Source organism: Schistocerca americana, chromosome 7 (assembly GCF_021461395.2).
Source record: "Schistocerca americana isolate TAMUIC-IGC-003095 chromosome 7, iqSchAmer2.1, whole genome shotgun sequence".
NCBI lineage: Eukaryota > Metazoa > Arthropoda > Insecta > Orthoptera > Acrididae > Schistocerca > Schistocerca americana.
In genome coordinates, this window is record NC_060125.1 from 84,367,383 (window position 1) to 84,391,517 (window position 24,135).

Sequence of the window (24,135 nt, forward strand, 5' to 3'; positions counted from 1 at the left end):
TAGCCCAGCTTCATGGAGACGGTTGCGAATGGTCCTCGCCGATACACCAGGAGCAACAGTGTCCCTAATTTGCTGGGAAGTGGCGGTGCGGTCCCCTACGGCACTGCGTAGGATCCTACGGTCTTGGCGTGCATCCGTGTGTCGCTGCGGTCCGGTCCCAGGTCGACGGGCACGTCCACCTTCCGCCGACCACTGGCGACAACATCGATGTACTGTGGAGACCTCACGCCCCACGTGTTGAGCAATTCGGCGGTACGTCCACCCACCCTCCCGCATGCCCACTATACGCCCTCGCTCAAAGTCCGTCAACTGCACATACGGTTCACGTCCACGCTGTCGCGGCATGCTACCAGTGTTAAAGACTGCGATGGAGCTCCGTATGCCACGGCAAACTGGCTGACACTGACGGCGGCGGTGCACAAATGCTGCGCAGCTAGCGCCATTCGACGGCCAACACCGCGGTTCCTGGTGTGTCCGCTGTGCCGTGCGTGTGATCATTGCTTGTACAGCCCTCTCGCAGTGTCCGGAGCAAGTATGGTGGGTCTGACACACCGGTGTCAATGTGTTCTTTTTTCCATTTCCAGGAGTGTATATACACACATCAAAAGAAGTTCCCAGCATTCCTGACAATAGACGTTGACTGTGGATATTGTACCACAGACAAAGTCCCTTTGACTGTTCAGTGGTCACTAAACCTGCCCAAAAATGTAAACAACCACGCATGAGCAGCGCCTGTTAGATGGAGGGGGTCCGACAGCCGACCAGTTCCAGTCATTCATCCAGGAGGGAGGTACATGGCTCGTGTTGTCTGTAGTTCAACCACGCCTAAACGATCAATACCGTTGTTTGATCGTGTCTGCATTGTCACTTTGTGCCAGGAAGGGGTGTCAACAAGGAAGCGTCCAGGCGTCTCGGAGTGAACGAGAGATATGTTGTTCGGGCATGGAGGAGATAACAGAGAGACAGGAATTGTCGATGACATGGTTCGCTCAGGCTGCCCAAGGGCTACTACTGCTGTGGATGACCACTACCAATGGGTTTAGCTCGGAGGAACACTGACAGCAACGCCACCATGTTGAATAATGCTTTTCGTGCATTCACAGGAAGTCGTGTTACGACTCAAACTGTGTGCAATATGCAGCACGATGCGCAACTTCGCTCCCCACGACCACGGCGAGGTCCATCTTTGCAATCACGACAGCATGCAGCGCGGTAGAGATGGGCCCAGGAACATGTCGAATGGACTGCTCAGGACTGACATCACGTTCTCTTCACCAATGAGTGTCGCATATGCCTTCAACCAGACAACGGAGACGTGTCCGGAGACAACACGGTACAGCTGAATGCCTTACACACATTGTCCAGCGAGTGCAGCAAAACTGCTGTTTTGGTGTGATGTGGGGCCGACGTACGCCGCTGATGGCCATGGAAGGAGCCGTACTGGCTGTATGATACATGATTGCCATCCTCCGACTGATAGTGCAACCACATCGGCAGCATATTGGTGAGGCATTCGTCTTGATGGAGGACAATTCGCGCTCCCATCGTGCACATCTTGTGAATGACTTACTTCAGGATAACAACATCGCTTGACTAGAGTGGCCAGCATGTTCTCGAGACATGAACCGTATGGAACATGCCTAGGATAGATTTAAAAGGGCTGTTTATGGACGAGGTGACCCACCAACCAATGTGAGGGATCTACGCCGAATCGCTATTGAGGAGTGGGAAGTGTGGACCAACATTGCCTTGATGAACTTGTGGATAGTATGCCACGACGGGTACAGGCGTGCATCAATGCAAGAGGACGTGCTACTGGGTATTACAGGTAGCGGTGTGTACCACAGTGAGGACCACCACCTCTGAATGTCCCGCTGTATTGTGGTACAACAAGCAATGTATGGTTGTCATGAGCAATAAAAAGGGTGGAAATGATGTTTATGTTGATCTCTATTCCAATTTTCTCTATAGGTTCCGAAACTCTGGGAACCGAGGTGACGCAAAACTTTTTTGAGATATATATTGGGTAGAATCTCAGGGAAGCATCCAACAACTCTATCAAGGACCACTTTTTTCGCTTTGTGATAGATGGCGCTGTAATAGTCGCAAACGTATAAGTGCATGGTATCACGTAACATTTCGCCAGTGCGGACGATACTTGCTTCGTGATACAGTACCCGTGTTAAAATGGACCATTTACCAATTGCGGAATAGGTCGATATCGTATTGATGTATGGCTATTGTGATCAAACTGCCCAACGGGCGTGTGCTATGTTGTAAGAGGTATGCGATGTATGCGCTGCCTGCAACAGGCAAGACTTAGGAGAGTCTCTGACCAGAGAGCAGTATGTAGTTAGTTGTTGCTTGTCGCTAGTCGGCATCAGTCTGCTGTAGTCGACAGTAGTCTGTGTGAGTCTGCAGTAGTCGACGGTAGTCGGCGCGTGTTTGCGCTTGTGTGCAGTCTGCTCTGGTCGGGACTCTGGAGGATGAGTATTATTGTAGAAGGTAAAGAAGCAGCCTTGCGTATATCTAATAATGTATGTCAACCGTCATTCAATTTCTTTTAAAAATGCCCCAATAATAATTTTTATAATATAAAGTAATCTTTTTTTTAAAAAAAGCATTCATTTCAATTTAAAGATTTTATTCAATGGATTATGTTTCCTTTCATGAATCACAAAGCATAGGCCAGCATTGCACGGAGCTGTGCCGAAAACTTTTTATGTAAGAGCAGATATATTCGCAGTTTTTATTGAGGTAAGAATTTTTGCTTTTTTATTCAGAGTACAGGGCCGTGGCGCAGCGTTGCTGTCGTCACAAAATTTACCAGGTTACTGAATTTTTTTATTATTTCCGGGTTTAGGAATTTAATTTTGTGGTTACATTAAATGTGAATGCATTTCAGCACAGAGATTATAAATGGAAGCCAATTTTGTTCAGAGGTTACAATATTTAAAATTCATTTAATTCTTATTTCCGAGGGGAGGTTACATCTGGTTCATGTTTTTTATTTATAAAATATTTTTGTGGGGATGTTACACTTGGTTCATTTTTATTTATAAATTATTTTTGTAAGGAGGTTACACTTGGCGACCCTGCCAGAATCGTATTTCTTTGTGAATCTTCTGATAAGTAGTCATATATCTGCTCTTATTTACTTAAATGTAGTTTGCATCTGGCGCAACGCATTTACTAATTTGTCACTCTTTCCTTCACAGATCATCGGCAATTAGTTGCTCTTTGTTGTAATTGTGTTTGTTGCATTTTGCATTGTCCTTGTTTCATTTGTGCTTAATTTTGATTTGTGAAAAATGCCGCGAAAAACTGTTAACAGTACATCGCGATGTGCAATGAGTGAAACAGCCGACTCGAATAACTTGACTGATGATACTAGCGGCACTCAGTGTAATAGTGATAATCCCCTATTTACAGGCAATCAGTGTGTGCGGATTGTTAGTAATGATTTTAATCCTAATGATCAGCAAACAAATTCAATTGTGTCCTCTGTTAATTTAACGACAATTGATGACGTGGGACGTTCTGTTACAATGAACGCTGCCCAGCTTGACACACCCGGTTTGCAAAATTTACGTAATGAACAGACAAATTTTTCTAACGAAAATGAACGATGTACTCAAAGTACGTCAAATTTATTTGATTCCAATTTAGTGAGCAACAGTGCACATCCGTTTGGCAAACCCTTTCAAGAATCACAGGATAACCAAATGGTTACAGAAAACGTGACAAATGCAGATACACCATTACACAGTACAGAGAAGAGAGCCGATGATTTTGGCTGGGATAAAGTTATGGCATTATTACAACGACTCAATAAAAAAACAGACAATGAGTACAAACAACTTGATGAAAAACTCAAACGAATTCATGAATCGTACGAACAACGTAATGAAAATCTCGGACAGTGGAATGAAAAACTAAACAACAATTTCAAACAAATTAATGAAAAACACGACAACCATATTAAACAACTTAATGAATCGTGCAAACAACTCAATGAAAAATACGATGACAATCCTTCAAATACAATCAGTGCGTACCGACCACTAGTAATGTTTCTAATGCTAATGAGGAACAAACAAATTCAATTGTGTCCTCTGTTAATTTAACAATTGATGACGCGGCACGTTCTGTTACAATGAACGCTGCCCAGTTTGACACATCCGGTTTGCAAAATTTACGTAACGAACAGATAAATTTTTCTAACGAAAATGAACAGAGTAATCAGAATACGTCAGATTTATTTAATGCCGGTGTAGTGAATAACAGTGCACATTCAAGTGGCGAAGCTTTTCAAGAATCAGAGAATAACCAACTGGTTACACAAAACGCGACAAAAACAGATACACCATCACACAGCACAGAGAATAGAGTAGGTAATTTTGGCACGGATCAAGTTATGGCATTATTGGTAAATGAAAAACAAGACAACCTTAACGAATCGAATAAACCACTTAATGAAAAACTTGACAACAATTCCAAACAGTTGAATGAAATAATAGACAACCATTTCAAACAACTTAGTGAAATGCTCAAACAGTGGTATGAAAAATCAAACAACAATTCCAAACTGTCGAATGAAAAACACAACAACCTTAACGAACAGAACAAACAACTTATTGAACAGATTACAGCTGTTACCGTGCAACGTCATGATACCAAAGAACAATTACGTGACGAAATTAAGGCTTGTGCTAGTAATAGTAGTGAAGAAATTAGATCTGTTGCACAAGAATTAAGTAATACACAAGCAGCCACAACAGAATCACTTAGACACGAAATTAATGCAGTCACTGAACAATGTTCAGAAAACGCAACACAGATACGCGACGAGTTTAATTTAAAGTCACGAGAACTTTCACACACTCTGGATACGGAAGTCGATAACAAATGTGAACAACAGAACAACCAAATTGACGAACGTATTAAAGTGACAGAAATGAAAAATGTTTCAGTCACTAACACGTCACAGCATATGGCACATTCCGAACATTTGTCACACTCACACAGCCAGTGTAACTTAGGTAATTTACAGAGACTACGTGACTTAGAATACGAAGTGACACAGACAAACAGATTCTCACACAAACCTGTTCACAAATTCAGAGACGATAACACTGATTATAAGCAATTTTTATCCGTAAAAAAATCTAAGGTATTTAAAAATGACAGAGCACAAGTACACGCTTTGAACTGTACACGACAATTTATTTTTGTACTTTCACCGCCATTACCTGTAATGCAAAAACTAGCATTGGTTTGGATACAGCAATTTGTTTTTGAATTTTTACCGCCATTGCCTGTAACGCAAAAGCTAAAATTTATTTGTAGCGCGTAATTAACCTCAGGGGATTCATTACGCTTTAATGAATATGTGCCGTAGCGTGCACAGGGCCCCGAGCCGTAGTAGTGCTGTTTCATCTTTAGTTTCTCTGCACTGCTGCCTTCTCTTCTACTATCCTTTATATCTATCAAAACAGCTCTTCAACTATCGATCTGTTTCATCTTTAGTTTCTCTGCACTGCTGCCTTCTCTTCTACTATCCTTTATATCTATCAAAACAGCTCTTCCACTATCGATCTATCTAGGATTGAGAAACGTGTAAAGAAAACCCAATATGATAAATTTTACCGAAAGTGACATTTTTCATTAGACACTCCTGAAATGACAAGAACTACCAGCGTAATTTTAATACCAGAGAAAATTTTAATCATCAGTATGTGTAAAATTATCAGCAACAGCGAACACATTTTGGTAACAATAGAGGTTTTTGCCAACAACAGCAACAAAACTAGCCGGTTAGCATACCTAACCAACAATGTAATGTACAAGGTCAACCAAGCTTTAATGTTTCGCCGCCTACACGTATAGCGTCGGCCACACCAAATAGCAACGCACAGCAATAAGGAAATCACTATGTACAGAAGATACATCATTTCAATTCCTATCGCAACGCGCCGTATAGCAATGATTATTATGATAGACGTAAAAGTAATGAGCACAATTTTCAGCGTACGTTTAATAACAGTCGGTCTTACCAGCAGCAAAATCATCCGCAACAACATATTATCATGAATGAACCAGACAGTAGATATCATCCCGAATGCAATACGTCAGGAAGAAATAACAGAACAGTACAAATAGTGGAAATGCCACAGCATCCTCCCGAAAATAATAGCACGTCAGATAGAATTTGACTAGATACAGTACAGGTTGCATCTTCCAGTAACGCAAGCAATACTTTTGACACGCAGAATCTTGTTCACAAAAATGTTATTTCTTTTGACGACATCAGAGACACTCTCTTGCAGGAAAGACCAGTTATTCAAAAAACCATTTCACACCCTGTCATCGAAGTAAAAATTTGATCATCCAAATTTTCAACAGTAATTGATTCTGGATCTCCTATGTCAGTCATAAATGAGGAAACTTTCAACGAATGTAACAAAGAGAATACCTATCCTACGTTACCATTAGGCAAAACTAAAGTAAAAGGAGCAGTATCTGGTAAAGGAGTAGATGTTAAATTACAGACACATTTATCATTTTGTATTGCAGGTCATACATTTCACTAAAATTTTTGGATTGTTCCCTTTTTGACGACAGACGTTATTTTAGGTACGAATTTTCTGGTACAACACGACGCAATTATTGACTTTCAAAACTCCTATTTAATGTAAAAGGATGAAAATGTACACTTGGCTTTAGAATTTCAGCACTCTTTATCTGCAGAAGAACAAACAATTATCGTACAGAGGTCATTTCCGCATCACGTAACATAGACTGTCATTCCACATTGTTAACAGATACGTACGTACACAACTATAATACTCCAGACGAAGCCGACTATGACGTTATACAGATGACTTCTGATAAAGTTAAACAGAGCAGTGCAAATACAGACGACGAACGCACGTAACTACGCAAAATTCTTTTACAGCAAGCTCCAGTTTTTGACAACGTTCCTGGTACTATGTCCGGTTTTATGTATGAATTTAAAGTTAAACAGCACGACACATTTAAAGCCAAACATTGTCCCATTCCGTATATTCACAGAGAACAAGTTAAGAAAGAATTGCAAGCTATGCTTGAGCAAGGAATAATTGAACCGGCAGTTAGTCCGTACATAAACCCGCTCCATATTGTTAAGAAAAAGGATGGTTCACTTCGCCTCGTACTTGATTCGCGTCACATCAACGACATTATTATTAATGAAACGGATCGCCCACAGACACTAGAAGAACTTCTACAGAAATTTCATGGTACTGCTATTTATTTCACATTAGATTTGGAATCGGGATTTTGGCAAACTCAACTCCATCCGGACTGCAGAAAGTACACGGCTTTTCTCTGTTTTGGTGACTGTTATCAATTTTGCAAATTACCGTTCGGTTTAACTATTTCATCAGCAGCATTTATTCGCGGTTTGAATACAATACTTCCGACAGAACTTAAAGACAGAATCACAACGTATGTAGACGACATTCTTATTGCAGAAGCTAACTGGTCTGAACACAATCTAATTCTTGAACAACTGTTACGAACTTTTCGTGCACAAGGACTCACAGTTAATCTCAGTAAATCGCACTTTGGCAAAACTCCTTGGACATGTAATTTCAGCAGAAGGCATTGCGCCTGACCCGGAAAAACTTCAATTTTTATGTGACATTACTGTTCCTACGACGAAGAAACAACAACTACGCAGCTTTTTGGGTTCAATTAACTTTTTTCGTAAATTTATTCATTACTCTGCTTTAGACACCCCTAGATTATGTCAATTGACAGGTAAAAACACTATTTGGTCGTGGGATAAGCAAGCACATTCTGAATTTATGAACCTGAAAGAAGCCTTGTTGAATGCACCGCTTTATCACATCCAGATCTTACTAGAAATTTTTCCATTGCCACCGACAGTTCTAACACCGCTTTAGGCGTACACATTTTTTCAGGAAAGTGAAGAAGATGGCACTACAGTAATTAAAAACATAGCCTTTGCGAGTCGCATTCTGTCACCTGCTGAACGTAATTATTCTGTTACAGAACTTGAAACATTATGTGTTGTTTGGTCATTTACGAGATTTCGGCATTTTCTTTATGGAAGACATACGACCGTTTCCACAGATCATATAGCGATACAGTTTTTACTTTCCGCTAAATTTACACACGACAGATTAAGTAGGTGGAAACTTTAGTTACAGGAATTTAATTTTACAATTGTTCACATTCCCGGTACACAAAATATTGTAGCAGACGCACTATCCCGTTCTCTCAGCAACAATCAGCAAGACATCGCAACTTACTTCCGCAATGCAAATTTCAGCGTCATGTACATTCAACAAGTTGCATTTGAAAATTTCATTTCGTCGTCATTACAAGACATAGCACAAGAGCAGAGTAAAGACAACGTGTGGAAATAAATTAAACACCTTTGGCAAGATAGGAATAATGTTACCATTAGAAACCGTTACACTGTACGCAATAGCATTCTGTTTCGCCGCTCTCACCCTGACAGCAACAATTGGTTATTATGCATTCCTGACGAGCTTGTTAACAAATTAGTCTGGTATACTCATTTAAGTTACGCACATTACGGAGCCAGAAAATGTTTCCTTATACTGAGACAGAACTGTTATTTTACCAACATGGAGAAACGTATTCGACGAGTTTTAGCGTCATGTAAAATCTGCCAGAAAGCTAAGTCAGATACGACTTCACATATTCCTCCATTACATCCCATTGTACCTGTTAAATTGAGACACATGGCCGCTGTAGACATTTTTGGTCCGATTCCCAGAACTAGTAGAGGTTTTTGCTACATCTTTGTCGCTGTTTAACTCACTTCAAAATTTGTTACCTTCACTCCGTTACGCAAAGCTACTGCTAAAACTGTTTCAAAAGCATTTGTAAAACATTTTCTATTTCATGTAGGGCATGTATTGAAAGTAATTTCCGACAATGGACCACAGTTTCGATCTGCTATATGGACACGTATGTTACGAGCTAGAAACATTTTTCCGATCTATATATCCAGGTACCATGCTTCTTCAAACCCTTGTGAACGATTAATGAAAGAAATTGGTAAACTGTGTAGAATATACTGCCATAAAAAACATATTGATTGGGACACACACATACTCTCATTCCAGGATGTAATTAATTCCATACCAAATGAATCTACTATGCTATCTGCGTCTGTTATACTGAAAAATGTTGAACCACCTAACAAAATTAAAGAATTAGTAACCTTTCCTACATCTCGTCGACTACGACACCATGAAATAATTGACATTGCGCTGAACAACATCAAACGTGCCGCAGAGCGCCGGGGAAGACAGCAAAAACAGGTTTGTACACGCCGTGACTTTCACATTGGACAGAAGATATTAGTACGCACACATTATTTATCTAATAGAGGAAAAAGTAGATGTAGTAAACTTGAGCTTCTATATGCAGGTCCATATCGAATTCGCAGCATTCCTCACCCCAATGTGGTACGCGTCGAAACTCTGAGAACCAGAAAAACCAAAGGGAATCACCATATCTCCAACATCAAACCCTTTATTGAATGAACATACTTTATGATTTATCACACTGTAATGCCATTTCCTGATTTTTTATGACCATTTATGCAATTATATTCACATGAACACTTACTGATGATTATCGTATTTTTTCTTGGCAAGTGCCCGGCAAGGTAAGGTTAGCAGGTCGCTTTTCCTGTCGTTACACATCAGACCGTGCACCTTTTCCATTCTTCATGTATATATGATTGTTTTCCTGTTTTGTCTGTATGCACTATGAAATATTTAAGATATAACAAACACCAGTTGACTTTGACATTTTGCCTTATGATATCTCAACATCGTGACTATTTTCACTTTTTTTTTTTTTTTTTTTTTTTTTTTTTTTTTTTTTTTTTTTTTTTGCTCATTGTGATACTCTGTGTACATTTTTGCTTCTGAACACTGTCTATGTTTTTGACATATTACGTTTTCTGTCATGCTATGCTGTATGCTCAATTATATCACTAGAAACCAGCTTTTATTTAATGGGTATATGATTTAAATGCAAGACATTAATCATTGTTCATCATTTTCAGAAAGAAATAACGTGTAAAAGAAATAAATTAAACAGAAATGGGAATTTCACCTTCGGAATGAACGAAAGAAGATGCAATACCTCGTCACGAAGAGTAAATGGATCAGAATTAACAAGCATTAACAAGAATTTACTATACACATCGTATGATAGCAGTCTTAACTAATTTTTTCTTTCAGAATACGAGGTGATTGATGCAGGCTGTCAGACAGAACTACACATCTTAGTTTTAGTGATAAAATATGCTAGAAATAAGGAACTTTATACTATGGATAGTTGTATAATGAAGTGACTTTTTTGCAGATGATAATGAATGATGATGAATAGTGATGAAAAATGTGCTATTATGGATAATGAAGTTTTTCTTTACAGGTGATGATGATAATTGAATTATCTTGATATGGATAAGGAAGGTTTTTTTTTTTTTTTTTTTTGCAGGTGATGATAGTAATGATAATGAAGTTTTTCTTTGCAGATGAGGATAATGTTGAAGTTTATGTATCTATGCTATGCAGTTATTTAAGTATTTGTTGCAGTTCGTTTTGACAGTATGTCTTATGTCGCATGGTATGATCACTGAAGGTTTTGGAAGGGACAGCTAGAGAACATATATATTTTTTACACATTTCATTACCTGTTAATTCGAAGTTCATTACTTTTCAGCATAATGTGCGTTTCTTCTTTCAGTTTAATAATACATTTTGTATATTTTGCAGGAGAAATTATTCATGAAATTAATGTGCTATAAGCAGTTGGTCATTAAACCTGTGTCATTCATGAATGTGATCACATATACTCAATTTGTTTCATAACCTTGCTACAGCTGACTCATGACGAATGATGTTACACATCTTCATTTGCAGCAATAAGTCAAAAGCAAATATTGTTATGCCCCAGCAATTAATTATCGATCCCAACACAATGCATTGCTAGCACACAAAAAAGTATTACCAGTCCCAAATAATGCTACCAATTTAAAAGAGGTATGAGTAATACTGAATGATGTTTTCTAACCACAGACTTGAGTAATAGTTACAGTGTTACATTTTAATTATGTCTTATGTGACTTAAATGATGAGTTCTGAGTAATAGTGAATGATATTTTGCAATAATGCATGCATGCTCTACACTCTTTAACTCCTGTTTTGAATGATGACTTCTGATGATTTGTAACTGGCGAATGAGCGCCAATAATTATTTTTAAATATGTCATATGTCACTTGAGTGATGAAAAATGTTTTGTAATATTCAATACTTGCTGACCAACGAATGCCACTGTTTCTTATACTTTAAATGTGTATCATGTCACTTTTATGCTATATATATGAATACCAGTAGCTTGATGCCACACTAATTAGCTCCTGTTTTGAATGATGACTTCTGATGATTTGTAACTGGCCAATGGGTTCCAATAATTATTTTTAAATATGTCATATGTCACTTGAATGATGAAAAATGTTTTGTAATATTCAATACTTGCTGACCAATGAATGCCACTGTTTCTTATACTTTAAATTTGTATTATGTCACTTTTATGCTATATATATGAATACCAGTAGCTTTATGCTACACTCATTAGCTCCTGTTTTGAATGATGACTTCTGATGGTTTGTAACTGGTCAATGATGCCAATGTTCTCTGTAAATAGATAACTTATGAACATTATTCTGTAATACTTCATCCATGGTACAGAAATGTTTAGTAACTGGCAATGAGTGCCACGAATTCCTCAAATCAGTTGTTAGACTAGTGTAATTCTCAATGATGACTGGCATAAGACTTAATGTCCTTCACCTTCTGACCTAATTACCAGAAATTACTACAATATCCGTTTGTCCTGTCTACCCTCATGCTCATGGAGCACTATATTTGGTTTTTGCACTAATTCTACGTTGGTGTACCTTACAAGAACGTGGTGTTGACACGACATGCTGTCTACCACCTTGAGCGATGGAGATGTTATTATGGTCCCACTGTTTGGTGTACCTAATGTACTACCAGAATGATAACATGGAATATTACTACGACATTTCAGTTTCTTGGCTACACTGATTAATGCTTCAGGGAAAAGAACTTCAGATTGTCTCACTTGGTGTTGTGCTTCTGTAGAAAGATATGGACTTTCAGTGCAGCTGCGGGCAACCTAATGTGCTACAACCATGATGAAATCCTTCCCTTTCCTATCCTAGTTCTTGTAAAATAGTAAAAAAAACTACAGTGTGTGTGCACTTTTGCCATTTGTTAATATGTTTTGTACTCATTGTGTATACATTTTGTCATTGCTTGATATGTTCTGTACTCAGTGCATGTGCACTATATTTTATTTCATGTTCTGCACTTATATATATGTATATATTCTGTGGTTGTAAACTTAGTTAATTAGGAAAAGTTTGTTGCTCATGGCAAGTCCAATTGACTCACCATCGCTGCCAAATTTTTGCCCCCCCCCCCCCCCCCCCAGTGGAGGGTTATGTAAGAGGTATGCGATGTATGCGCTGCCTGGAGGTATGCGATGTATGCGCAGCCTGCAACAGGCAAGACTTAGGAGAGTCTCTGACCAGAGAGCAGTATGTAGTTAGTTGTTGCTTGTCGCGAGTCGGCATCAGTCTGCTGTAGTCGACAGTAGTCTGTGTGAGTCTGCAGTAGTCGACGGTAGTCGGCGCGTGTTTGCGCTTGTGTGCAGTCTGCTCTGGTCGGGACTCTGGAGGATGAGTATTATTGTAGAAGGTAAAGAAGCAGCCTTGCGCATATCTAATAATGTATGTCAACCGTCATTCAATTTCTTTTAAAAATGCCCCAATAATAATTTTTATAATATAAAGTATTTTTTAAAAAAAGCATTCATTTCAATTTAAAGATTTTATTCAATGGATTACGTTTCCTTTCATGAATCACAAAGCATCGGCCAGCATTGCACGGAGCTGTGCCGAAAACTTTTTATGTAAGAGCAGATATATTCGCAGTTTTTATTGAGGTAAGAATTTTTGCTTTTTTATTCAGAGTACAGGGCCGTGGCGCAGCGTTGCTGTCGTCACAAAATTTACCAGGTTACTGAATTTTTTTATTATTTCCGGGTTTAGGAATTTAATTTTGTGGTTACATTAAATGTGAATGCATTTCAGCACAGAGATTATAAATGGAAGCCAATTTTGTTCAGAGGTTACAATATTTAAAATTCATTTAATTCTTATTTCCGAGGGGAGGTTACATCTGGTTCTTTTTTTTATTTATAAAATATTTTTGTGGGGATGTTACACTTGGTTCATTTTTATTTATAAATTATTTTTGTGGGGAGGTTACAATGTATGCTGCTCGGGATCCTGGACGACATCATCCAAGTGTCCGGACCGTTCGCCGGATAGTTACGTTATTTTAGGAAACAGGAAGTGTTCAGCCACATGTGAAACGTCAACCACGACCTGCAACAAATGATGCCCAAGTAGGTGTTTTAGCTGCTGTCGCGGCTAATCCGCACATCAGTAGCAGACAAATTGCGCGAGAATCGGGCATCTCAAAAACGTCAGTGTTGAGAATGCTAAATCAACATCGATTGCACCTGTACCATATTTCTATGCACCAGGAAGTGCATGGAGACGACTTTGAACGTCGTGTAAAGTTCTGCCACTGGGCACAAGAGAAATTACGGTACGATGACAGATTTTTTACACGGGTTCTCTTTGCCGACGAAGCGTCATTCACCAACAGCGGTAACGTAAACCGGCATAATATGCACTATTGGGCAACGGAAAATCCACGATGGCTGCGACAAGTGGAACATCAGCGACCTTGGCGGGTTAATGTATGGTGCGGCATTATGGGAGGTAGGATAACTGGCCACCATTTTATCGATGGCAATCTAAATGGAGCAATGTATGCTGATTTCCTACGTAATGTTCTACCGATGTTACTACAAGATGTTTCACTGCATGACAGAATTGCGATGTACTTCCATCACGATGGATATCCGGCACATAGCTCGCGTGTGGTTGAAGCAGTATTGAGTAGCATATTTCGTGACAGGTGGATTGGTCGTCGAAGCCATGGCCCACACGTTCATCGGATCTGACGTCCCCGGATTTCTTTTTGTGGGGAAAATTGAAGGATATTTGCTATCGTGATCCACCGACAACGCCTGACAACATGCGTCAGCGCATTGTCAATGCATGTGCGAACATTACGGAAGGTGAATTACTCGCTGTTGAGAGGAATGTCGTTACACGTATTGCCAAATGCATTGAGGTTGACGAACATCATTTTGAGCATTTATGACATTGAAAAAATGGTCCAAATGGCTCTGAGCACTATGGGACTTAGGTCATCAGTCCCCTAGAACATAGAACTACCTAAACCTAACTAATCTAAGGACATAACACACAGTCATGCACGAGGCAGGATTCGAACCTGCGACTGAAGCGTCCAGAACCGCATTAATGCATTAATGTGGTATTTACAGGTAATCACGCTGCAACAGCATGCGTTCTCAGAAATGATAACTTCACAAAGGTTCATGCATCACATTGGAACAACCTAAATAAAATGTTCAAACGTACCTACGTTCTGTATTTTAATTTAAAAAACCTACCTGTTACCAACTGTTCGTCTAAAATTGTGAGCCATATGTTTGTGACTATCACAGCGCCGTCTATCACAAAGCGAAAAAAGTAGTCCAAGTAAAACATTCATATTTCTTTACGTACTACACGAATATGTAATAAAAATGGGGGGTTCCCATTTTAAAAAACGCAGTTGATATCCGTTTGACCTATGGCAGCGCCATCTGGTTTTCCCCTTCAAGCTAGACAAGTTTCGTTCTTTGTAGTTTATTCGTTTGACGCTTATTTCGTGAGATATTTGGCCTGGTCACGATCAATGGACCACCCTATATATATATATATATATATATATATATATATATATATATATATATATATATATATATATAGTAGTGTGCAAGATTTGTCCCATCCGGTCTATACAGCAGTTTGTCGCTGTCATTGCCGGACATCACTTGTATTACAGAATAGCACCATTTTACAATGTACCGTGCAGTACAGTACCCCATTTGCCTACAAATATTAAAAAAGATCCACAATAATCAAAAAATATAATGTAAGGAGGAAACGGAAAATAACCGCTCATTCATAGTTTACAATAAGCATAAGAAGCAGCTGATCTGATGTCTGTGTCTACACAACATGCCTTTATCTGTTTGTAGTCCTTCAAAACGGACAAATAGAGTTGTTCAGCCTGTTTCCACCCTTTAGAAATTACTATTCGAAATGTCTTGTATGATTCCTGATTTCAACATGATTTTTGAGCAGATTTTTGTGGTCGCCTGTCGTGGGTGGTGGTGGTTGCTGACTTTTGCCTGTTGTGCTTTTCTAACATTAGCTGAAATCATTCTTCAAAGTTCATGTTTATTACTGGGGCTAGTAGGTACCTCAGGTACAATATCTTTAACGGCATGAACTCATTTTTTTTTCTTCCCCTGTGGTTATTCCTTACTTCAAAATTACTTGTTTGCTATGTATCAGGGCAAGTCAGAACGTCTTTGCCCCTTTTTTTTTTATCCAAATTACGGCTGTAAGTGCGAAGTCAGCATATCCATTTCCAGTATTAAATCTTTCTTGGTTCGGGCCAGCCTTATCTCCTGATAGCTGCGCCGCACGGCGCTGCTGTCTGTTGTTAAAGATGGCGGTTGTGCTTCACGCGTCCATAGTTTTAGAGCAGCGAAGTGTAGTTCGTTTTCTATGGAGCAAGGTACGGACGCCCATCGAGATCTACAGGGAAATGCAGCCCATATATGGGGGAAACTGTCTCGCTTTGAGAACTGCGAGGAGGTGGTGCTGCTGTGAGTTCGACAGAAGCCGTGAAGTCTTGCATGACGATGAGCAGTCGGGGAGGCCGCGTTCATCACTGTGTGACAACATTTCCCACGTGGATGCAGTCGTGCAAGCAGATCGGCGTGTGCACGTCACAGTCATTTCCCGGGAGCTTGACATATCGCATGGGAATGCTTACGACATCGTTCATGGGTCCTTAGGGAACCGTGTCAGTGGGTGGCTAAGCAGTTGGAGACATGATATGGCAGGCGAATGATGTCTCCAGTGAATCATCCCTCCAAGGAGGGTTTCTCGATGTGGACAACGTGATTCTGCTCCACGACAATGCGAGACCGCTTGTGGCAGTCAGAACTGCGAGAAAGCCCCAGGGATTTCACTGGGAGATTCTGGACCAGCCACCATGCAGTCCAGACCTCGCACCTAGTGATCTCCACGGTTTTGGACTGCTGCAGAAGTTCCTGGAAGGACAGTGATTCACAAGTAATGATGAAGAAAAGGCAACAGCCCAACGGTGGTCCAACTGGACGAATTCTATCGCAGGGACATCTCAAATTTAGTGCTGTTATGTGACAAATGTGTGAACCATTGTGGGGACTATGTGAAAAATTGTGTAAGGAATGAAGGATAGAATCTATATTTGTCATGTATGTACCTTACTTTGGCTAGTAAAAAATTGGGGAAAAATCAGAATGTGATTTGCCCTCATACTTCGATTACGGTACTGTTGCCAGCTGCAACCCAGACCCATCATTTACATGTTCATTACGTTGGATGAGGTTTTCTTGATAGCACAGATTAATGAGAACATTACGCTTTAGTTAACAATAATAGGCTTCCAAGTAAGATACTTACCAGTTTTGTTGAAGCGCTGCACAGGAAACTTAAGTGCCATATAACAAGTATGCCGGGCATGTCCGGCTCTTGTGATACGCCGCACAGCGTGCAGTAACTGGGATTGGATGCTATTCCTCAGATCATCTGTTTTCAGTGTGCCCACGTTCCATTCGATGTCTTCCAACCTATCAAAATTAAGTGGAGTTACTTGATATAATAAACGGTATTCTGAAATCTGATTGTATTTTCTAGAACATAATAGTAGAAGCTAAACTCAACTTACACCATCTCCAGTTTTTATGGTGCCCAGGTCATTGGAGATGAATCATGGTATTAGGCTGCGTTATTCCGGCGTAAGTTATGGGTTTTGTGTGAGTCTGTTAACACGTTCTGGTAAAGTGAGCTGTGTCTGTTGAGATACAGGGTAGCGCACGGAAACGGGAAATTTCGAAATAACGTCATTTCCATGAATAAATTCATAAAACTAGTAATTTATTAACGAAATTGATAGTATTCAGTATGCCATTATTCAGTATGTCTTTACAATCAAAATGTCCAAAAGTTCTCTTTACTTTTTAAAGATGACATCGGAAAGATGTGCTCCCATTCGGCGTTCACACTCTAACAGCCTGTTATGAAAACTCTGGAATGCGCGGTGTAGCAAATCTTGGGGAATGGCAGTGATTTAGTTTCCAATGTTCTCCTTCAGTTCATGGATTGTTGCAGGACGTGTACGGTACACCTTGCCTTTAACATATCCCCACTGGAAGAAGTCCCACACACTAAGATCAGGGGATCTCGCAGTCCATGCAATGTCATTGTTACGTGAAATAATGCGTCTTCCAAATAATTGACGAACTGCTGCCATCGATTGTCGAGCAGTGTGTGACGTGGCTCCGTCCTGCTAAAACCACATGTTTTCGTCGTTAAGATTAAGCTCGTACAGTCTCGGTGTAAAGAATGTTCGAAGCATTTCAACATATCGAGCGGATGTTACTGTCACTGCACTACCATCCTCACGTTCAAAAAAATAAGGGCCGATAACACCATGACATGATACAGCACACCATATTGTGACCTTGGCGCTATGTAGTGTCGCTGGTGAAACTTACAAGGATTGTCCTGTGCCCAATAACGAAAATTCAGTTTGTTCACGAATCCGTTCAGGTGGAAATGGGCTTCGTCTGATATCCATAAGTTACCAAGGAAACTCGCGTCCTCGTTGATTTTAGCCAATATCTGGCCACTAAACTCCATACGTGACGCTGGGTCTCGTTCATGTAAGTGTTGCACAACTTCTAGGGATGGAAGTCTAATTCGTGCAGTATTCTTTGTAAGCTTCGTCGCTTAATCCCTAGCGAAGATGCATGCTGTCGAACGCAGCGGCGAGGACTTGTCTCGATTGCAGCTGCTAGAGCTGGGGTACGTACCGTTGGAATGCCACCTAGAGGTTTCTTTTTCAAGGCAGATCCTGTTTCTTCAAAATTACGCACCAACGTTGTGATCGCATGCGCAGATGGGACACGTCCATGACGTCCAAACTGGTAATGCTGTCGAAATGTTCTCTGCGCGGCAGTCGCACTATCACCATTTTTGAAAAACGCTCTCACAGCTACTGCACATTCCGCACCAGTCCAATTCTCCATGATTACTAAATGGCAATGCGTTCACATCAATTGTGCTAAGTTTCGAACATGTGCCGGCGCTACAGTGCTGCCAACTGTTACGTTCAAAATTTCCCGTTCCCCTGCGCCAACCCGTACAGGAGTGCCTGTACACATATTCATCCAAAACAATGACAGGGCATGGGCATGCTCTGGTATTGGAGGATCGTAATTATCGTATGGACTTACAGAAAATACACATATCCACTGGTAAGCCAAAACACTATGAAAAAATGAAATGACTGTGTGGTGTTAGCCAGAAGGCCCTGCTCAGGGACTTTCAGCCGCGAGGTGACGCCACATTGGGCGACGGTGATGTCGGTGATGATCAAATGATGGTGAGGACAACACAACACCCAGTCCACGGGTGGAGAAGATCTCCAACCCGACCAGGAATCGAACCCAAGCCTGCTACATGGTAGAAAAGTACGTTACCACTCAGCTAAACAGGCTGACAGCCAAGACACTACGACCACTGCCAACCGCGACGTTCGATGCCGTCTGTTGGCTTTGCGGGCGTGTGACGCAATAAGGAAAGCATGTAAGTAGAGCAGACACGCACGGGGACCACACTAGCAAAGATATGGGATGCAAATGGGGATATCCATTGAGATAAGCGACTTTGAAAAAGGTTAGATTATTATTACACAGCGGCTGTGAACGAGTATCTGGAAACCGAGAATCTGGTGAGACTGTCGTCAGCAACTAAGGAAAGAGGCAGAAGGACAGTGAAACTACCACTAGACGCTAAATGGTTGGACGTCGACGACTCTGCACAGAACGTGGGGTTCGGAGGCTTGTCTGCTTTGTAAAGTAGGATAGATGGTGATCTGTGGCATCTCTGCCGAAAGAGCACAATGCTCGTGGATGCATAAGTGTTTCGCAGCACACCGTTCGTACACTGCTGAACATGGATTTCGGCAGCAGACCATCCCTACGTGTTCACATGTTCATTCAGCAACATCGTCAGTTACGATTGCAGTGGCCATGGGACCATCAGGCTTCAACAGTCGATCAATGAAAACATGTCGGCTCCTCGAATGTATCACATTTATGCTACACTAGGTCGATGTTTGTCTCCGCAAACGTCGCCGTCGACGCAACGAGGAAGATCAAACCGTGCAACAATCCTCGTTGGGTTTTGAATTAGATGGAACTTTTGCGTGGATAAATCCTTGCACAAACGAAAAAATGGCTGACATCGAAATAAGTGTCCAAGGAATATGAAAGCAGCTGAAATCACTCAGAGGGAAGTCCACTGGACCTGACGGGATAGCAATTCGATTCTACACAGAGTACGCAAAAGAACTTGCCCCCCTTCTAACAGCCGTGTACCGCAAGTCTCTAGAGGAACGGAAGGTTCCAAATGATTGGAAAAGAGCACAGGTAGTCCCAGTCTTCAAGAAGGGTCGTCGAGCAGATGCGCAAAACTATAGACCTATACCTCTGACATCAATCTGTTGTAGAATTTCAGAACATGTTTTTTGCTCGCGTATCATGTCATTTCTGGAAACCCAGAATCTACTCTGTAGGAATCAACAGCGATCGTGTGAGGCCCAACTCGCTTTATCCGCCCATAAGACCCAGAAAATATTAGATACAGCCTCCCAGGTAGATGCCATTTTCGTTGACTTCCGGAAGGCGTTCGATACAGTTCCGCACTGTCGCCTGATAAACAAAGTAAGAGCTTACGGAATGTCAGTCCAGTTGTGTGGCTGGATTGTAGAGTTTTTAGCAAACAGAACACTGCATGTTGTTCTCAATGGAGAGACGTCTACAGACGTTAAAATAACTTCTGGCGTGCCACAGGGGAGTGTTATGGGACCATTGCTTTTCACAATATATATAAATGACGTAGTAGATAGTGTCGGAAGTTCTATCCGGCTTTTCGAGGATGATGCTGTAGTATACAGAGAAGTTGCAGCATTAGAAAATTGCGACGAAATGCAGGAAGATCTGCAGCGGATAGGCACTTGGTGCAGAGAATGGCAACTTACCCTTAACATAGGCAAATGTAATGTATTGCGAATACATAGCAAGAAGGATCCTTTATTGTATGATTATATGACAGCGGAACAAACACTGGTAGCAGTTACTTTTGTGCCGGCCGGAGTGACCGTGCGGTTCTAGGCGCTACAGTCTAGAACCGAGCAACCGCTACGGTCGCAGATCTGAATCCTGCCTCGGGCATGGATGTGTGTGATTTCCTTAGGTTAGTTACGTTTAATTAGTTCTAAGTTATAGGCGACTGCTGACCTCAGAAGTTAAGTCGCATAGTGCTCAGAGCCATTTAGTTACTTCTGTAAAATATCTGGGAGTATGCGTGCGGAACGATTTGAAGTGGAATGATCATATAAAATTAATTGTTGGTAAGGTGGGTGTGAGGTTGAGATTCATTAAGGGAGTCCTTAGAAAATGTAGTCCATCAACAAAGGAGGTGGCTTACAAAACACTCGTTCGACCTATACTTGAGTATTCCTCATCAGTGTGGGATCCGTGCCAGGTCGGGTAGACAGAGGAGATAGAGAAGATGCAAAGAAGAGCGGCGCGTTTCGTCACAGGGTTATTTGGTAAGCGTGATAGCGTTACGGAGATGTTTAGCAAACTCAAGTGGCAGCCTCTGCAAGAGAGACGCTCTGCATCGCGGTGTAGCTTGCTCGCCAGGTTTCGAGAGGGTGCGTTTCTGGATGAGATATCGAATATATTGCTTCCCCCTACTTATAACCCCGATGAGATCACGAATGCAAAATTAGAGAGATTCGAGCGCGCACGGAGGCTTTCCGGCAGTCGTTCTTCCCGCGAACCGTACGCGACTGGAACACGAAAGGGAGGTAATGACAGTGGCACATAAAGTGCCCTCCGCCACACACCGTTGGGTGGCTTGCGGAGTATAAATGTAGATGTAGATGTTCATTCCCAATTCTGTCCTTCACGTCATTGGAAACTGATGTTACCATGAAACCGACTGAGTCTAATGAGATCAGTTGAAACTCTGAATGCGTCGTTGCAGGAGCCAGACTAAGACTGGATAACTGAAAAGAGGGTAACATACTATGAGTCGCAGCGTGGAAGGTCATAAGCGTGAACATGGTACGGAACCAAATCTGATTCATGATATTGACGGTACACTTGTGAAACGGTCGTACGAGAAAATCCCCACTTCATCGCTACTTCGGAGATGCTGTGTCCCGCAGCTCATGCGCTGACTATAACCCCACGTACAAACTCAGTTAAATCGTGATAATCTGCACTGTAGAAGCAGTAACCCATCTAACAACTGCACCAGACACTTCTTGTCTTATATAGGCATTCCCGACCGCTCCGCAATATTCTGCCTCTTTGCAGTCCTCTGTATTACAATATGCATGCCTATACCAGTTTCTTTGGCGCTTCAGTGTACTTGCTGCACTGGGTCAGATGAAGTAAAACATTGCACGAAATTTCCCACTAGAGCGCGTCCCGCTAAGCACAACAGCGCAGGCGCAGCGCTCGTCCGTCTCCGCACTACGAGATGGCGGTGTCTTAGAGATGGACCAAATTGTGCTTCCGCCGATCCGCGTATTATAAGTAATGCAGCCAATGAGATTGCTGCTAACGTAGAACCTTTTCTCCTCGTGGATCACCCTCGCGCAGTGATACTTGAACGCGTGAGGTATTATAACGAGCGTACAGACCTCCTATTAGTCAGTCGGCATTAGTCTGCATTTGTCTGTACCAGTCTGTAGTCAAGTTTCAGTCTGCGCCTAATAAGATTATCATATTCCTGTACATAGCCATGAAGAGAAATGTATAGACACTTTGTCAAGAAACAGAGATATGTGAGAATAAGATTAACGTACCAATACCAAAGGAACTTCAGATTGTCAATTGTAAACAGCACCCAGAATCAAGTTAAGTAATTTCTATGCTTTTTATTATTTTAATAAATGTGTGTGAAAATTAATCAAGTTCTGTTTAAAGTTGGTCACCGTCAATCTGCTACTCTAAGCGTGCAAGTGGCATTTCTATCATCTGACCTAACGGCAGAAGATTAACACGCCACGATAAGACCACGAGACATATTGCTGACACTCGCCTACTTCGTTAGGGCGACAAGTCAAATAATGTGATGGTGTGTGTACCGAAGGTCCTACAGTACGCACACCACCGAAGGTTTTCGTTTCCTTCTCGATTTATTGAGTTTTATAAACGAACGACGGTCAATGCCGACTTGCCAGCTGCTATGAAACAGATATTAATCGTTTTTAAGAAAACTGCTTGGTGAAAAAATTTGATGTTTGCTCATTATATAGTCTGACATCTTCGCCTGGCACAGGACTGATTTTTTTTCCGTTGTGTGGCACGTTACTGTGCTGCGTCAAATTAAGTGAAACATTAGGCAAAACGTCAAAGATTTCAACCAAAATAAAACGTTTATCAGTTGCGGACGTGGAACACAGCGACTGTAATATGAAAAGGTTTTCAGAAATTGCCACAACGAGTCGCCTCTTTAAACAGGAATATCAGGGGTCCGGTAAAACATCAAGTCGCCGATATCGCTGCGGCTGGAAAAAGATCCTACAAGAGCGGGAGCAACGACGACTGAAGAGAATCGTTCAGCGTGACAGAAGTTCAACCCTTCCGCAAATTGCTGCAGATTTCAGTGCTGGGCCACCAACAAGTGTCAACGGGCGAACCATTCAACGAAACATCATCGATATGGGCCCTCTCGTGTACCCTTGACGACTCTCTGACCCAAAGCTTTACGCCTCGCCTGGACCTGGTCCTGGGCCTGTCAACACCGACATTGGACTGTTGATAGTGGAAACATGTTGCCTGGTCGGACGAGTCTCGTTTCAAGTTGTATCGAGCGAATGAACGTGTACGGTTATGGAGACGATATCACGAAATTTGTGATAAGGCCTTATGGGACCAAACTGCTGAGGTCATCGGTCCCTAAGCCTACACACTACTTAATCTAACTTACACCAAGGACAACACACACGCCCATGCCCGAGGGAAGACTCGAACCTCCGACTGGGGGGGGGGGGGGGGGGGAGGAGCCGTACGGACCGTGCCAAGGCGCCCTGGACCACGCGGCTACCCTGCGCGGCCAACCTCATGAGTCTATGGACCCTCCATGTCAGCAGGGGACTGCTCAAGCTGGTGGAGGCTCTGTAATGGTGTGGGGCGTGTGCAGTTCGAGTAATATGGAACTCCTGATACCTCTAAATACGACTCTGGCAGGTGACACATACTTAAGCATCCCGTTTGATCTCCTGCATCGATTCATGTCCATCGTGCATTCTGACGGTCTTTGGTAATTCCAGCAAGACGTAGCGACACTCCACACGTCCAGAATTGCTACAGAGTGGCTCCAGGAACAGTCTTCTGAGTTTAAATACTTTCGCTGGCCACCAAACAAGAACAGTGTTGAGCGTATCTGGGATGCCTAGTAATGTGCAGTTCAGGAGAGATGTCCACACGCTCGTAATCTTAAAGGTTAATAGACAGCTCTGCAGGATTTATAGTGTTAATTCCCCCCTGCACTACTTCAGACATTAGTCGACTCTATGCCACGTCGAGCGGCGGCACCTTGCGTGCTCGCGCGGGCCCTACACGATATTAGGCAGGTGCACCAGTTTCTTTGGGTCTTCAGTGAGTATCCCAATGACGGTTGCACGGCGCTTCCAAGCCCG

At 41.8% G+C, this 24,135-nt stretch overlaps 1 protein-coding gene across 1 annotated transcript in view; it reads right to left on the reverse strand.

Annotated features, from left to right (window-relative positions):
• LOC124622599 overlaps positions 1-16,884 on the reverse strand; it is a 109,925-nt gene extending 93,041 nt beyond the window's left edge. Inside the window, exon 1 of the mRNA XM_047148353.1 lies at positions 16,812-16,884. Within this exon, the coding sequence (XP_047004309.1) occupies positions 16,812-16,851 (40 nt within the window). The 5' untranslated portion in view covers positions 16,852-16,884. The remainder of the gene's footprint in view (positions 1-16,811) is intronic.
• Between the last annotated feature and the right edge of the window lie 7,251 nt (positions 16,885-24,135).